General features: G+C 40.3%; 1 protein-coding gene across 1 annotated transcript in view; it reads right to left on the bottom strand.

Moving 5' to 3' along the window:
- Positions 1-17,306, bottom strand: part of HCN2 (hyperpolarization activated cyclic nucleotide gated potassium and sodium channel 2) — a 198,711-nt gene that overhangs the window by 166,544 nt on the left and 14,861 nt on the right. Inside the window, exon 2 of the mRNA XM_053702844.1 lies at positions 13,821-14,244. Coding sequence (XP_053558819.1) covers positions 13,821-14,244 — 424 coding nt within the window. The remainder of the gene's footprint in view (positions 1-13,820; positions 14,245-17,306) is intronic.

A 17,306-nucleotide genomic window follows, 5' to 3' on the forward strand; every position in this document is an offset into this window, starting at 1 on the left:
AAGCCTCTTGGCTTAAATAGTCCACTTCCCAGTTGTCCACTCCTGGGATGTAGATTGCTGACAGATAACAAGAGTGGGTTTCCGCCCATTGAATTATCTTGGATACTTCTGTCATCGCTAAGGAACTCCTCGTTCCTCCCTGATGATTGATGTAAGCCACAGTCATGATGTTGTCTGACTGGAATCTGATGAATTTGGCCGAAGCCAACTGAGGCCACGCCTGAAGCGCATTGAATATTGCTCTCAATTCCAGAATATTGATTGGAAGTAGAGACTCCAACTGAGTCCAAACACCCTGAGCCTTCAGGGTATTCCAGACTGCACCCCAGCCTAGTAGACTGGCGTCCGTTGTCACTATCACCCACTAAGGGTCTGCGGAAACACGTCCCTTGGGACAGATGATCCGGCGACAACCACCAAAGAAGAGAGTTTCTGGTCTCTCTATCCAGATTTATCGGAGGAGATAAATTTGTATAGTCCCCATTCCACTGTCCGAGCATGCACAGTTGCAGTGGTCTGAGATGAAACCGAGCAGTGGTCTGAGATGAAACCGAGCAAACGGAATGATGTCCATTGCCGCCACCATCAATCCAATTACCTCCATACACTGAGCCACTGATGGCCGAGGATTGGACTGAAGGGCTCGACAAGTATTTAGAATTTTTGACTTTCTGACCTCTGTCAGAAAAATCTTCATTACTATAGAATCTATCAGAGTTCCCAAGAAGGGAACCTTTGTCTGTGGAATTAGTTAACTCTTTTCTAGATTCACCTTCCAACCGTGAGTTCTCAGAAGGGACAACACTGTGTCTGTGTGAGACTTTGTTAGATAATAAGTCGACGCCTGAATCAAGATATCGTCCAGATAAGGCGCCACTGCTATGCCCCGCGGCCTGAGAACCTTTGTGAAGATCCCGGGTGATGTGGCCAACCCGAAGGGAAGAGCCACAAACTGAAAATGTTTGTCCAGGAAGGCAAACCTTAGGTACTGATGATGATCCTTGTGAATAGGAATATGAAGGTATGCATCCTTCAAGTCCACGGTAGTCATATATTGACCCTCCTGGATCATTGGTAAAATTGTTCGGATAGTCTCCATCTTCAATGATGGGACTATGAGAAACTTGTTTAGACTTTTGAGATCTAAAATGGGTCTGAAAAGTTCCCTCTTTTTGGAGAACCACAAAAAGATTTGAGTAAAACCCCCAGTCTTGGAACGGGACAAATTACTCCTATAGTAGAGAGGTCTTTTACACAATGTAAGAACGCCTCTCTTTTTATCTGGTCTACAGACAATTGTGAAAGAAGAAATCTCCCTCTTGGGAGAAAACCTTTGAATTCCAGTTGATACCTGTGGGTCACGATTTCTAGTGTCCAGGGGTCCTGAACATCTCTTGCCCAAGCCTGGGCAAAGAGAGAAAGCCTGCCCCCTACTAGATCCGGTCCCCGGGGGCCGCCCCTTCATGCTGTCTTGGTAACAGTAGCAGGCTTTTTGGGTTGTTTACCCTTGTTCCAAGCCTGGTTGGGTCTCCAGACGGACTTGGCCTGAACAAAATTCCCTTCCTGCTTTGTGGAGGAAGAGGAAGAAGAGGGTACTCCTTTAAAGTTCCAAAAGGAACGAAAATTATTTTGTTTACCCCTACTCTTAACAGATTTATCCTGAGGTAGAGCATGACCCTTACCTGCAGTAATGTCAGAGATGATTTCCTTCAACTCAGGCCCAAATAGGGTCTTACCCTTGAAAGGAATAGCCAAAAGCTTTGACTTAGATGACACATCAGCAGACCATGATTTTAACCATAACGCTCTACGCGCTAAAATGGCAAATCCTGCATTTTTAGCCGCCAACTTAGCAATTTGAAAGGCGGCATCTGTGATAAAAGAATTAGCTAGTTTGAGAGCCTTAATTCTATCTAAAAAATCCTCTAAGGGGGTCTCAACCTTAAGAGACTCTTCCAAGGTATCAAACCAGAAAGCCGCTGCAGTAGTAACTGGAACAATGCAGGCTGTCGGTTGTAAAAGGAAACCCTGATGAATAAATAATTTCTTTAGAAGACCCTCTAACTTTTAATCCATAGGGTCTTTGAAAGCACAGCTGTCCTCAATAGGAATAGTTGTACACTTAGCCAGGGTAGATATAGCTCCCTCCACCTTAGGGACAGTCTGCCAAGAGTCCCGAATGGTGTCTGATATGGGATACATTTTCTTAAAATTTGGAGGAGGAGAGAACGGTATGCCCGGTCTGTTCCACTCCTTCTTAATAATCTCTGAGATTCTCTTAGGAACCGGAAAAACATCAGTGTAAGCGGGTACTTCTAGATACTTGTCCATTTTACACAATTTCTCTGGTGGTACCATAATATGGTCACAGTCATCCAGAGTGGCTAAGACCTCCCGAAGTAACAGGCGGAGGTGTTCTAGCTTAAATTTAAAGGACATGACGTCCGAATCAGTCTGAGGTAACATACTTCCTGGGTCCGAAAGTTCTCCCTCAGACAAAATTTCCCTGACCCCCAACTCAGATCCCTGTGAGGGTACATCGGAAATAGCCAACAAAGCATCAGAGGATTCAGTATTCACATTAATTCCTGACCTACTGCGTTTACCCTGTAACACTGGTAACTTAGATAATACCTCTATAAGGGTAGTTGACATAACTGCAGCCATATCCTGCAGAGTAAAAGAATTAGACGCATTTGAGGAACTCGGCGTCACTTGGGTCGGCGTTAACGGTTGACACACTTGGGGAGAATTAATCGGCATATCCGATTCTCTTCAGACTGAGAATCATCCTTAGGCCCACTGTCTTTACATAAAATATGCTTTTTACATTGTAAGGCCCTTTCAGTACAAGAGGTACACAAAGTAAGAGGGGGTTCCACAATAGATTCTAAATACATAGAAGAAGGAATTTCCTCAAGTTCAGACATGTTAGACTAGCAATAGCCACAATAGTCGTAAATCACCTTATTTACTGATTCAAAAAACTTTTTTTTAAAAACCTACTGCGCCTTTAAGAAATAAAAGCGCAACAATTTTTCTGAACTGCCCTAAAAACGATTTTTATCACTAAACGATTATAAAAAAAACAGTTCCATTTTGCCAAAAATTATTGCACCCTATAAGCAAAGGTTAAATCACCCTTTAAAGAGACATTTTAATTAAAAAAAAATTAGACTTTAACAATGAAAACAGCCCCTGTTGACTCGACAACGATCCGGTGACTGGAAAACAACTTTAGGCCCCACCGGAGCTAATGCCTGCTGCCTTCTTAGTGAGAGAAAACTGTGCGTCTGAGCGTGCGAAATAGGCCCCGCCCATCATGGACGTCGCATCAACAGTCTGCCTAACCGCATGGGAAGCGGTTTGAAATAAGCCATGTAGTCCCCCTGCACTCAAATCATATTACATATATCTGCAGCCCTACTGACCCCTTCAATATTAAATATATAAGCGTCAAGCTGCCTCTCCCAGTGTCAAGCCCCAATATAGATATACAAAACCGTAATATCAATATGTATAAAAAAACAGGAATTTCAGTAACACCCTCAGTCATATAGGTCTACTGCTTAACCCTTCCCTTACAGGGAAAAATGTCAGCCAGTTCTGATATGACAAGTTTCCTCAGAAATAAAAGACTGAACATACCTCAATGCTGCTTGTAGCATGACACCGTTCTCCACACTGAAGATTTCTCTTGCACTACCTTCAGAAGCTCTGTGGGAACCAGAATGGATCTTAGCAACATCTGCTAAGATCATCAACCTCAGGGCAGAAAAATGACTTCATTCCTTAATCCATTCCTCCCTGAGGAAAATAGTACTCACCGGTACCATTTTAAAATAAAAAAACTTCTTGATTGAAGAATCTAAAACTAACACCTCACTTTACCTCTTACTATTACTAACACAGGAAAAGAGAATGACTGGGGGTGGAGGGAAGGGGGGAGCTATATATACAGCTCTGCTGTGGTGCTCTTTGCCACTTCCTGCTAGCAGGAGGATAAATCCCACAAGTAAGGATGAAATCTGTGGACTCGTCATATCTTGTAAAAGAAAACAGCTAACTGGACAAGAAGAAAGCTGTGGGCGGAGCTTGGCAGACATTTTTGGCTGCTAACAAACAATAATTGTTTAAAAGTCTCATGTACTTTTTACAAGCTTGTAGATGTGGAACCCATTGCATGATGCTTGTCTAGTATGTAACAATAAGTAATAAAGAAAAAGTATTGGGTCTAGACTGTCCCTTTAAGGAAAGGTATGTGACAGTGCTAGACTTGTAAAGTCTGCAGTGTGCAGTTCCAATTCCTAAAACTGGAAAACCCAGTATATTCTGTTTTAAATTACATTAATTATCGTAATTATTATTTTTTATATTACTTACAATTTCATGTTGCTTTTGTCCTTTTAAAGGGATATGAAACCCAAAAAAATGTATTTCATGATTAAAAAACAGAATGCAATTTTAAAACGTTTCTAATTTACTTATTTTTAAAATGTGCTTTGTTCTCTTGTTATTCTTTGTTGAAGAGATCTAGATAGGTAGCATGCACTTGTCTGGAGGGCCACATGACAGAAAATAGTGCTGCCATCCAGTGCTCTTACTAATGTAAAACATTGTTGAAAAACTGCTGCCATATGGTACTGCAGACACGTGCACACTCCTGAACTTACCTTCATGCTTTTCAACAAAAGAATGAGAAAAAGAAAATTTGATAATAGAAGTAAATTGGAAAATTGTGTGTGCTATCTGAATCATGAAAGCATTTTTTGGGGTTTTATGTCCCTTTAAGTGATAAAGATATAATAGTGAAACTACTACTTTCAATAGAAGATCTAAAAAAATCAAACAAAGTCAGAACACCCAGAGACTATTTTTGTGTCTCTAGTAATTGTTATCTGTGAGCAATGTAACAAGTACTAATAGGTAAATATACAGGTTACCGCCCCTTCGGGAACTGACGTGTCACGGTGGAGGACTTAGAAGGTCAGTCTCATATATCATTAAAGGGACATGAAACCCACATTTATTCTTCCATGATTCAGATAGAGAATAACATTTTAAACAACTTTCTAGTTTACTTCTATTATCTAATTTGTTTCATTTTCTTGGTATCATTTGTTGAAGGAGCAGCAATGCACTAATGGTTTCTAACTGAACACATTGGTGAGCCAATCACAATAATAATAAATTATATATATATATATATATATATATATATATATATATATATATATATATATACAGTATTTTTGAAGCAAAAAAACTGAGAATTTGCATATCTTACCCACAATTCTCTTGTGCATTGGAAACATTGTATATCAAGAATTTCTGGGGAAAGGCAAGCAGGGATACTTGCCTAGATGTACTAATTTCCTATGCAAATATTTACATTGATTTTTATATATATATATATATATATATATATATATATATATATATATATATATATATATATATACACAGTATATATATATATAGCCACCAATAAACAGCTAGAACCTAGGTTCTCTGCTTCCACTAAGTTTGCCTAGATAAACCTTTCAGCAAATGATAACAAGAGAAGGAAGCAAATTAAATAATAGAAGTAAATTGGAAAGTTGTTTAAAATTGTAGTCTCTATCTGAATCATGAATGAAAAACAGAATTTATGTTTACCTGATAAATTACTTTCTCCAACGGTGTGTCCGGTCCACGGCGTCATCCTTACTTGTGGGATATTCTCTTCCCCAACAGGAAATGGCAAAGAGCCCAGCAAAGCTGGTCACATGATCCCTCCTAGGCTCCGCCTACCCCAGTCATTCGACCGACGATAAGGAGGAATATTTGCATAGGAGAAACCATATGGTACCGTGGTGACTGTAGTTAAAGAAAATAAATTATCAGACCTGATGAAAAAAACCAGGGCGGGCCGTGGACCGGACACACCGTTGGAGAAAGTAATTTATCAGGTAAACATAAATTCTGTTTTCTCCAACATAGGTGTGTCCGGTCCACGGCGTCATCCTTACTTGTGGGAACCAATACCAAAGCTTTAGGACACGGATGAAGGGAGGGAGCAAATCAGGTCACCTAAATGGAAGGCACCACGGTTTGCAAAACCTTTCTCCCAAAAATAGCCTCAGAAGAAGCAAAAGTATCAAACTTGTAAAATTTGGTAAAAGTGTGCAGTGAAGACCAAGTCGCTGCCCTACATATCTGATCAACAGAAGCCTCGTTCTTGAAGGCCCATGTGGAAGCCACAGCCCTAGTGGAATGAGCTGTGATTCTTTCGGGAGGCTGCCGTCCGACAGTCTCGTAAGCCAATCTGATGATGCTTTTAATCCAAAAAGAGAGAGAGGTAGAAGTTGCTTTTTGACCTCTCCTTTTACCGGAATAAACAACAAACAAGGAAGATGTTTGTCTAAAATCCTTTGTAGCTTCTAAATAGAATTTTAGAGCGCGAACAACATCCAAATTGTGCAACAAACGTTCCTTCTTTGAAACTGGTTTCGGACACAGAGAAGGTACGATAATCTCCTGGTTAATGTTTTTGTTAGAAACAACTTTTGGAAGAAAACCAGGTTTAGTACGTAAAACCACCTTATCTGCATGGAACACCAGATAAGGAGGAGAACACTGCAGAGCAGATAATTCTGAAACTCTTCTAGCAGAAGAAATTGCGACTAAAAACAAAACTTTCCAAGATAATAACTTAATATTAACGGAATGTAAGGGTTCAAACGGAACCCCCTGAAGAACTGAAAGAACTAAATTGAGACTCCAAGGAGGAGTCAAAGGTTTGTAAACAGGCTTAATTCTAACCAGAGCCTGAACAAAGGCTTGAACATCTGGCACAGCTGCCAGCTTTTTGTGAAGTAACACAGACAAGGCAGAAATCTGTCCCTTCAGGGAACTTGCAGATAATCCTTTTTCCAATCCTTCTTGAAGGAAGGATAGAATCTTAGGAATCTTAACCTTGTCCCAAGGGAATCCTTTAGATTCACACCAACAGATATATTTTTTCCAAATTTTGTGGTAAATCTTTCTAGTTACAGGCTTTCTGGCCTGAACAAGAGTATCGATAACAGAATCTGAGAACCCTCGCTTCGATAAGATCAAGCGTTCAATCTCCAAGCAGTCAGCTGGAGTGAAACCAGGTTCGGATGTTCGAACGGACCCTGAACAAGAAGGTCTCGTCTCAAAGGTAGCTTCCAAGGTGGAGCCGATGACATATTCACCAGATCTGTATACCAAGTCCTGCGTGGCCACGCAGGAGCTATCAAGATCACCGACGCCCTCTCCTGGTTGATCCTGGCTACCAGCCTGGGGATGAGAGGAAACGGCGGGAACACATAAGCTAGTTTGAAGGTCCAAGGTGCTACTAGTGCATCCACTAGAGCCGCCTTGGGATCCCTGGATCTGGACCCGTAGCAAGGAACTTTGAAGTTCTGACGAGAGGCCATCAGATCCATGTCTGGAATGCCCCACAGCTGAGTGACTTGGGCAAAGATTTCCAGATGGAGTTCCCACTCCCCCGGATGCAATGTCTGACGACTCAGAAAATCCGCTTCCCAATTTTCCACTCCTGGGATGTGGATAGCGGACAGGTGGCAGGAGTGAGACTCCGCCCATAGAATGATTTTGGTCACTTCTTCCATCGCTAGGGAACTCCTTGTTCCCCCCTGATGGTTGATGTACGCAACAGTTGTCATGTTGTCTGATTGAAACCGTATGAACTTGGCCCTCGCTAGCTGAGGCCAAGCCTTGAGAGCATTGAATATCGCTCTCAGTTCCAGAATATTTATCGGTAGAAGAGATTCTTCCCGAGACCAAAGACCCTGAGCTTTCAGGGATCCCCAGACCGCGCCCCAGCCCATCAGACTGGCGTCGGTCGTGACAATGACCCACTCTGGTCTGCGGAATGTCATCCCTTGTGACAGGTTGTCCAGGGACAGCCACCAACGGAGTGAGTCTCTGGTCCTCTGATTTACTTGTATCTTCGGAGACAAGTCTGTATAATCCCCATTCCACTGACTGAGCATGCACAGTTGTAATGGTCTTAGATGAATGCGCGCAAAAGGAACTATGTCCATTGCCGCTACCATCAACCCGATCACTTCCATGCACTGAGCTATGGAAGGAAGAGGAACGGAATGAAGTATCCGACAAGAGTCTAGAAGCTTTGTTTTTCTGGCCTCTGTCAGAAATATCCTCATTTCTAAGGAGTCTATTATTGTTCCCAAGAAGGGAACCCTTGTTGACGGAGATAGAGAACTCTTTTCCACGTTCACTTTCCATCCGTGAGATCTGAGAAAGGCCAGGACTATGTCCGTGTGAGCCTTTGCTTGAGGAAGGGACGACGCTTGAATCAGAATGTCGTCCAAATAAGGTACTACAGCAATGGCCCTTGGTCTTAGCACAGCTAGAAGGGACCCTAGTACCTTTGTGAAAATCCTTGGAGCAGTGGCTAATCCGAAAGGAAGCGCCACGAACTGGTAATGCTTGTCCAGGAATGCGAACCTTAGGAACCGATGATGTTCCTTGTGGATAGGAATATGTAGATACGCATCCTTTAAATCCACCGTGGTCATGAATTGACCTTCCTGGATGGAAGGAAGAATAGTTCGAATGGTTTCCATCTTGAACGATGGAACCTTGAGAAACTTGTTTAAGATCTTGAGATCTAAGATTGGTCTGAACGTTCCCTCTTTTTTGGGAACTATGAACAGATTGGAGTAGAACCCCATCCCTTGTTCTCTTAATGGAACAGGATGAATCACTCCCATTTTTAACAGGTCTTCTACACAATGTAAGAATGCCTGTCTTTTTATGTGGTCTGAAGACAACTGAGACCTGTGGAACCTCCCCCTTGGGGGAAGCCCCTTGAATTCCAGAAGATAACCTTGGGAGACTATTTCTAGCGCCCAAGGATCCAGAACATCTCTTGCCCAAGCCTGAGCGAAGAGAGAGAGTCTGCCCCCCACCAGATCCGGTCCCGGATCGGGGGCCAACATTTCATGCTGTCTTGGTAGCAGTGGCAGGTTTCTTGGCCTGCTTTCCCTTGTTCCAGCCTTGCATTGGTCTCCAAGCTGGCTTGGCTTGAGAAGTATTACCCTCTTGCTTAGAGGACGTAGCACTTTGGGCTGGTCCGTTTCTACGAAAGGGACGAAAATTAGGTCTATTTTTTGCCTTGAAAGGCCGATCCTGAGGAAGGGCGTGGCCCTTACCCCCAGTGATATCAGAGATAATCTCTTTCAAGTCAGGGCCAAACAGCGTTTTCCCCTTGAAAGGAATGTTAAGTAGCTTGTTCTTGGAAGACGCATCAGCCGACCAAGATTTCAACCAAAGCGCTCTGCGCGCCACAATAGCAAACCCAGAATTCTTAGCCGCTAACCTAGCCAATTGCAAAGTGGCGTCTAGGGTAAAAGAATTAGCCAATTTGAGAGCATTGATTCTGTCCATAATCTCCTCATAAGGAGGAGAATCACTATCGACCGCCTTTATCAGCTCATCGAACCAGAAACATGCGGCTGTAGCGACAGGGACAACGCATGAAATTGGTTGTAGAAGGTAACCCTGCTGAACAAACATCTTTTTAAGCAAACCTTCTAATTTTTTATCCATAGGATCTTTGAAAGCACAACTATCCTCTATGGGTATAGTGGTGCGTTTGTTTAAAGTGGAAACCGCTCCCTCGACCTTGGGGACTGTCTGCCATAAGTCCTTTCTGGGGTCGACCATAGGAAACAATTTTTTAAATATGGGGGGAGGGACGAAAGGAATACCGGGCCTTTCCCATTCTTTATTAACAATGTCCGCCACCCGCTTGGGTATAGGAAAAGCTTCTGGGAGCCCCGGCACCTCTAGGAACTTGTCCATTTTACATAGTTTCTCTGGGATGACCAACTTGTCACAATCATCCAGAGTGGATAATACCTCCTTAAGCAGAATGCGGAGATGTTCCAACTTAAATTTAAATGTAATCACATCAGGTTCAGCATGTTGAGAAATGTTCCCTGAATCAGTAATTTCTCCCTCAGACAAAACCTCCCTGGCCCCATCAGACTGGGTTAGGGGCCCTTCAGAAACATTATTATCAGCGTCGTCATGCTCTTCAGTATCTAAAACAGAGCAGTTGCGCTTACGCTGATAAGTGTTCATTTTGGCTAAAATGTTTTTGACAGAATTATCCATTACAGCCGTTAATTGTTGCATAGTAAGGAGTATTGGCGCGCTAGATGTACTAGGGGCCTCCTGAGTGGGCAAGACTCGTGTAGACGAAGGAGGGAATGATGCAGTACCATGCTTACTCCCCTCACTTGAGGAATCATCTTGGGCATCATTGTCATTGTCACATAAATCACATTTATTTAAATGAATAGGAATTCTGGCTTCCCCACATTCAGAACACAGTCTATCTGGTAGTTCAGACATGTTAAACAGGCATAAACTTGATAACAAAGTACAAAAAACGTTTTAAAATAAAACCGTTACTGTCACTTTAAATTTTAAACTGAACACACTTTATTACTGCAATTGCGAAAAAACATGAAGGAATTGTTCAAAATTCACCAAATTTTCACCACAGTGTCTTAAAGCCTTAAAAGTATTGCACACCAAATTTGGAAGCTTTAACCCTTAAAATAACGGAACCGGAGCCGTTTTGAACTTTAACCCCTTTACAGTCCCTGGTATCTGCTTTGCTGAGACCCAACCAAGCCCAAAGGGGAATACGATACCAAATGACGCCTTCAGAAAGTCTTTTCTAAGTATCAGAGCTCCTCTCACATGCGACTGCATGCCATGCCTCTCAAAAACAAGTGCGCAACACCGGCGCGAAAATGAGGCTCTGCCTATGCTTTGGGAAAGCCCCTAAAGAATAAGGTGTCTAAAACAGTGCCTGCCGATATATTATATCAAAATACCCACATAAAATGATTCCTCAAGGCTAAATATGTGTTAATAATGAATCGATTTAGCCCAGAAAAAGTCTACAGTCTTAATAAGCCCTTGTGAAGCCCTTATTTACGATCTTAATAAACATGGCTTACCGGATCCCATAGGGAAAATGACAGCTTCCAGCATTACATCGTCTTGTTAGAATGTGTCATACCTCAAGCAGCAAGAGACTGCTCACTGTTCCCCCAACTGAAGTTAATTGCTCTCAACAGTCCTGTGTGGAACAGCCATGGATTTTAGTGACGGTTGCTAAAATCATTTTCCTCATACAAACAGAAATCTTCATCTCTTTTCTGTTTCTGAGTAAATAGTACATACCAGCACTATTTCAAAATAACAAACTCTTGATTGAATAATAAAAACTACAGTTAAACACTAAAAAACTCTAAGCCATCTCCGTGGAGATGTTGCCTGTACAACGGCAAAGAGAATGACTGGGGTAGGCGGAGCCTAGGAGGGATCATGTGACCAGCTTTGCTGGGCTCTTTGCCATTTCCTGTTGGGGAAGAGAATATCCCACAAGTAAGGATGACGCCGTGGACCGGACACACCTATGTTGGAGAAAATGTTGTGTTTCATGTCCCTTTAAATCTGCTGGTGCAGCCTTGTTATACAACTGCTCGTTAGTTCTATGTCACTGTGTCATAAAGAATCAGCCTCATTTCTCACACGCATCACATGATCTCAGTACATTATACGCCTTTCCTTGCTAAACTAATTGCAGAAGAAGAAGAGAATCCGACTGGTGGGGTGACCAGCTACATAAATGTCTGGTACTCTTTGTATGAGGCAGCAGAACATAAGATATCCATGAGTAGACTGAAGCAATAGGCTCTCACAAATGACTCACTCACCTGACTCATACATTCTAAGTGTGAGAATACTGAAGCATGCCAGGTTTTGTACAAGCAGGAATTGTTATCCTTTAGGAATTTAAAAGACAAGGTTTTGGACCGAGCCCAGGCTCTTCTCAAGCCTGAGAGACACTGTATATCAACAACATAATGTACACACACAGAACAGGCACCAAAAGTGACATTACTTCTCTCAGTGCACAGAATTATATTTATAGTAGGAAAAAGCGAAAACAAATTGCATTTCTTTTTAAAGCTAAATAGTAGTACTACAAATGTACTGTTAATATTTAGATGATAGAATGACTAAATTAGTATGGTAAAAATACATTACAGTTAAAGCAGCAATAGACTTATCATGTATAATAGGATCAGCTTTAGTTCAAACAATAGTTATATTCAAAATCATAGTGAAATGAAATGCAAAGATCTAGCATAAAGATTAAAGTAATCCTGCCACATAGAACATAGGATTAAAGTGAATATAGAACAAAGTGTTTCCATGGTTTCTTTTTGCTTATGTCAATATAAACTATTTAAAGGGATTTAAAAATCTTAGGTACATAACATTATATATATATATATATATATATATATATATATATATATATATATATATATATATATATATATATATATTTACATAAACAGGTAGCCCTCAGTTTACGCTGGGGTTAGGTTCCAGAAGGAATGGTTGTAAATCGAAATCATTGTAAATTGAAACCCGGTTTATAATGTAAGTCAATGGGAAGTGAGGGAGTTAGGTTCCAGGCCCCTCTCAAAATTGTCATAAGTAACACCTAATACATTATTTTTAAATGAAGACTTTAAACGCTAAAGAGCATTATAAACCTAATAAAATAATCACACAACACAGAATATATAATTAAACTAAGTTAAATGAACAAAAACATTTGCTAAACAGTATTATAAACTTAATAAAAAAATCACACAGCACACACTTTACTTGCATTTTTCTGCAAACAATTCTTTCTATGCATTCCAATCTGGACTGATTTATAGACCGGAAGATCTTGTTCCTATGAAAGCTGCTTGATAGCTCAGGTCTAGTTATACTGATTCATTTTAGTTTGCTTAGCTTGCATATCTTTGCTGCAACACAAGCGGACAGCTCCACCTACTGGCTATTTTAATCAATGCACTGCTTCTCAATGCTTTTCAATAGCAGTCACATGACTGAAAAAAAAGGTTGTTATTCTGAAACGGTGCAAAATGAACCGTTGTAAATCGAGGGCCACCTGTATATATATATATTATTTTTATTTTATTTTTAAACTCACTCACACACACACTCTCTCTCATAGGGAAATGTTCTGCTAAAGCACTGATGCTACTTCATACTACATACAGTATCAGTTCTTGACAAATCTGTTTAAAATGTAGGGGCCAGCAAGTATACTTAGGAGCCAGACATATTTATAGGAGCCAGAAAGTGGGATTTGTATATAGATATATGTAAAATAACCCAAAAAATTAGGAGCCAGCGGCTCCCAGGCTCCTGGGATTGTCAAGCCCTGCAGTATGTATACCTCGGGTTATAGCATATGAAACCGGAGTTCAGTAGCTCCCTTCCTTTTTTCAAGAGCCTCCCTCCTAACCAACACTATGCAGCCAGTGTTCATTTTATGCCACAAAAGATAGTGGTCTTATATACGTCTGGATTAGGTACTTTTTTGTCAGTACTATAAACCTCAACAAAAGATCTTTTGCTCGGACAGTTTGTTTTGATATCTCAGGTGGTGAGTACTGATGAAACAATTTTTTGTATTTAGAATCATACTGCTGGGTAGAGGGCTATCAAACCAAATTTAACTATTTTGCAATCTTTTTTTGTGTTAGAGGTTAGTTCACTCTTCCATCACCTAGGGTGTATAGTAAACATCTCTTCCAACGACCTAACTTTGTGGCTTATACATAAAGCCGTAACTAACGGATAATGCACATTAGTAAATGTATCACACTATGCAAACTCAATGAAGAATCCACCAAATGATTCTCACTTACCTCTTCCCACTGATGTATATATCTAATAAGCCTGGAGAGCCGGAGCAGCCTCAACAGACTTAGAATCTTGGTGAATCTCACAATCCGTAAGGCCCGTGCAGTCTTGTAAACCTCAGAGTCAATGCCTTTCTCAACAATAAGGAAGATATAGTCCACAGGAATGGAGGACACAAAGTCCACTATAAACCATGTACGAAGGTAGTTGCGTTTGATCTTCTGAGGGTCCAAGATGATCTCTGTGTTATCCTCAATCACTATGCCAGTTCGAAAGTTCATGACAAGGTCTATGAGGAAGAAGGTATCTGAAACCACATTAAACACAATCCATGGTGTGGTGGTCTCATCTCTAAAGAAGGTGATTCCCACAGGGATGATGATAAGGTTACCCACCATGAAAAGTAGCATTGTGAAGTCCCAGTAGAACCTGTGAGGAAGAAAAACAAAACAAAACTCATATATGGTGACAAAGTATCATCAAGAAAGCATGAGAATACTTGTACTGGAATGTAGAAGCGTTGAATTTGTTACATTATGGGTACCTCAGTGATACCTGCCAACCACATGAGGAACTTGGCTAGTGCTGAATACCATTGTCACTAATTATTAGGAGCTACCGAAAGTAAGAAACTATGTATAGTAACAAAAAATAATAATAAGACTGAAAACTATCAATGAGAAGTAACTGTAGAGCAAAATTAGAAATTGCAAAGAGAATAAAAAAAAAAAAAAAAAAAAAAAAGATTAGAAGTATTCACAGACAGTAAGCAAATACCAACAGGATGAGTTGCTATTGAGAGTAAAACTGCTGTAGGATAGTAATATGAGAAAGTAGCCATAGCACATGATCGTACCAATTTCATTAAAAGACCAGTATTTCCTCTCCCGCTACATCATGTGACAGCCATCAGCCAATAATAAATGCATATGCATATATTCTGTAAATTTTTACACATGCTCAGTAGAAGCTGCTGACTCAAAAAGTATAAATATAAAAAAAAGACTGTGGACATTTTGCTAATGGAAGTAAATTGGAAAGTTGTTTAAAATTGCATGTTTTATCTGAATCATGAAGGTTCACTTTTGACTTGACTGTCCCTTTATTAATACTATAGACTAGTGAATAGTTTAAAAGTAATCATGATTCAGGACTTATAATGAACTGCAAGTATAGCATTAAAGGATAAAAAAAAGCAGTTTTGGCTATGGAGCTAGGTGGCCGGGTGACAATAATGAAGAGTAACAGGGCTGATTTGTGGTCTCAAAAAATGCAAAATGAGTTTGCTCCAGAACGGTTAATAATGAAAGTACCAAATGAACACAAAACATGTCAAATAAAGTAGGCATCACTGTTCTCCATAGAAAATGTTGCCAGCCGGGTGACATTATGAAGTAGCCGGGTGGCAGCAGTGCATTTAGCATTTTCTGCTATTTATAAATGTTACTTAAGCTATGCAAAGAACAAATTAATGACATCATTTAATGGGATACTAAAGTCAAAACTACAATGACTCAGAGCATACAACAACAAAAAAACACAACTATTCTTACATTACAAAAATGTGTACAATCTTTTTATATACCCACTCTCTGAGGTACCAGCTCCTACTCAGCATGTGCAACAGTACACATATATATATTATTATTATTATTATTTGTGATTGGCTGATGTGTGTCCCATGATAAAGGCGAGGGAAAATTTAATTAACTTTGAAATTTGCAAAATAAAAAATAAAATAAAAAAATACTACTCTTTTGAAATTTAAAGTAAGGGATTTTGTATTAACTTTTAATATGTACTTTAAAATGATGCAATTCTACTGTATTTAATGGCACTTTACGTAACCAGGAGGATAGACGATACCCATGTAACAGAATGAGGAATACCAATTTAGTAACCATTGTGTAATATAATGACTACAAACAAAAAGCCAGTGGACAGTGCTGTAAAGGTCAGAACCAATGAACAGTAGCCATAATGCAGGAATGTACTAGTATAAAGTAGCAATACTGTAGGAAAACAGAGTTAATTATATTGCAAAATAGCCTGGGCACATGCATTATATAAGCTTCAGTGCTGTCTCATATGAATAACATTTTTATTAATGGTTGTGCTTGGGGGGGAATGTGCAAGACATGAGCAAAGACAACCAGTCAGGTACGTAACCCCTCCTATACTAACTACACAGCTTGATTTTGCAGAGATTTAAACAATAGGGCTCCTATAACCAATAAAAAGGAAGTATTAACTGGAAGAAAAAACACAACACCCATGATACCTCAGTTCAAGGTTGACAAAGCAACTCTCTGGGCTCCATGTACTAAGCCGTCAATTCATCCGTCATTTTAGACGCGGATAAACTCGCCGTTACTCGCCGCGGGCGAAATGGTGTCCGCTGTCACTATGTACTAATAATCCCCCAATAAATAGACAAGTCTAGCCCGCCGCGAGCAGTGGCGGATTATTGATAAATTTGACGCCTCGCTCGCAGCGACTAAGCTGATGTACTTAATTTTCAGTTGAATTGTCTGGCCAATTATTAACACGTGACATGCAAGGTGTCACGAACATCATAGTAGTCGCAGGAATAGAATTTTGCTCCTATAAAAGTTCAACTTATCTAAACAACTTTATTATTGTTCAAAAATTTTTGAAGAGTAATAACAGAGCGTTATTTTTGTAATATTTATTTACAATTTGGATATGGCTTCATCTGGATCTGATAATATATAAATATTAATATAAAAATAATTATAAAGATTGACAACTATACAATACAAATTTAAAATATAGATTACTCTTTAATTACAGTCGACAAATTTGGCGCAATTTATGTACATGGAAATGAGAGACAAATTAGACGCCAGTTATGCTGTACAATGCTGATATTACTGCCTTTTATATATGTCTAGACTGGCGTCTAGATTGACTTTCCTATTGTTTTGTACCTTGCCCGCCACCTAAAAGGTGGCGAGGCAAAAATAACGAGATTTTTTAGTACATTCGTTTTTTGCGAGTTGGTGGTCAAATGTGCCTAATTACAGTGAAAAATGGAGAGGTAGCGAGGTTTGGCGGATAAGTACGCTTGCAATTTTAAAGATGCGAGTTTGAACATAGTTGACGACTTTGTACATATCAGTTTGCGAGTTTTGACGCGAGATTTGTTGTGGGTAGCTCTCTGACTGCTTAGTACATGGAGCCCTCTGTGTACAACTAGTACAAACGGCCAGATTACGAGTTTTGCATTATGAGGGGTGCGGTACTAGCTTGCACGTTATTGTCACCGCTCACTTCCCTACAGCGCTGGTATTACAGGTTTTTATAAACCCGGAGTTAAAAGGCAAGAAGTGAACGTAGAGCAAAATTGAGCTCCATACCGCACTCCAATACCAGCGCTGCTTAAGTCAGCGGTGAGCTGGTTCTACGTGCTCGTGCACGATTTCCTCATAGACATCAATGGGGAGAGCCGGCTAAAAAAAAAGCCTAAC

Source organism: Bombina bombina, chromosome 2 (genome assembly GCF_027579735.1).
Source record: "Bombina bombina isolate aBomBom1 chromosome 2, aBomBom1.pri, whole genome shotgun sequence".
Lineage (NCBI taxonomy): Eukaryota > Metazoa > Chordata > Amphibia > Anura > Bombinatoridae > Bombina > Bombina bombina.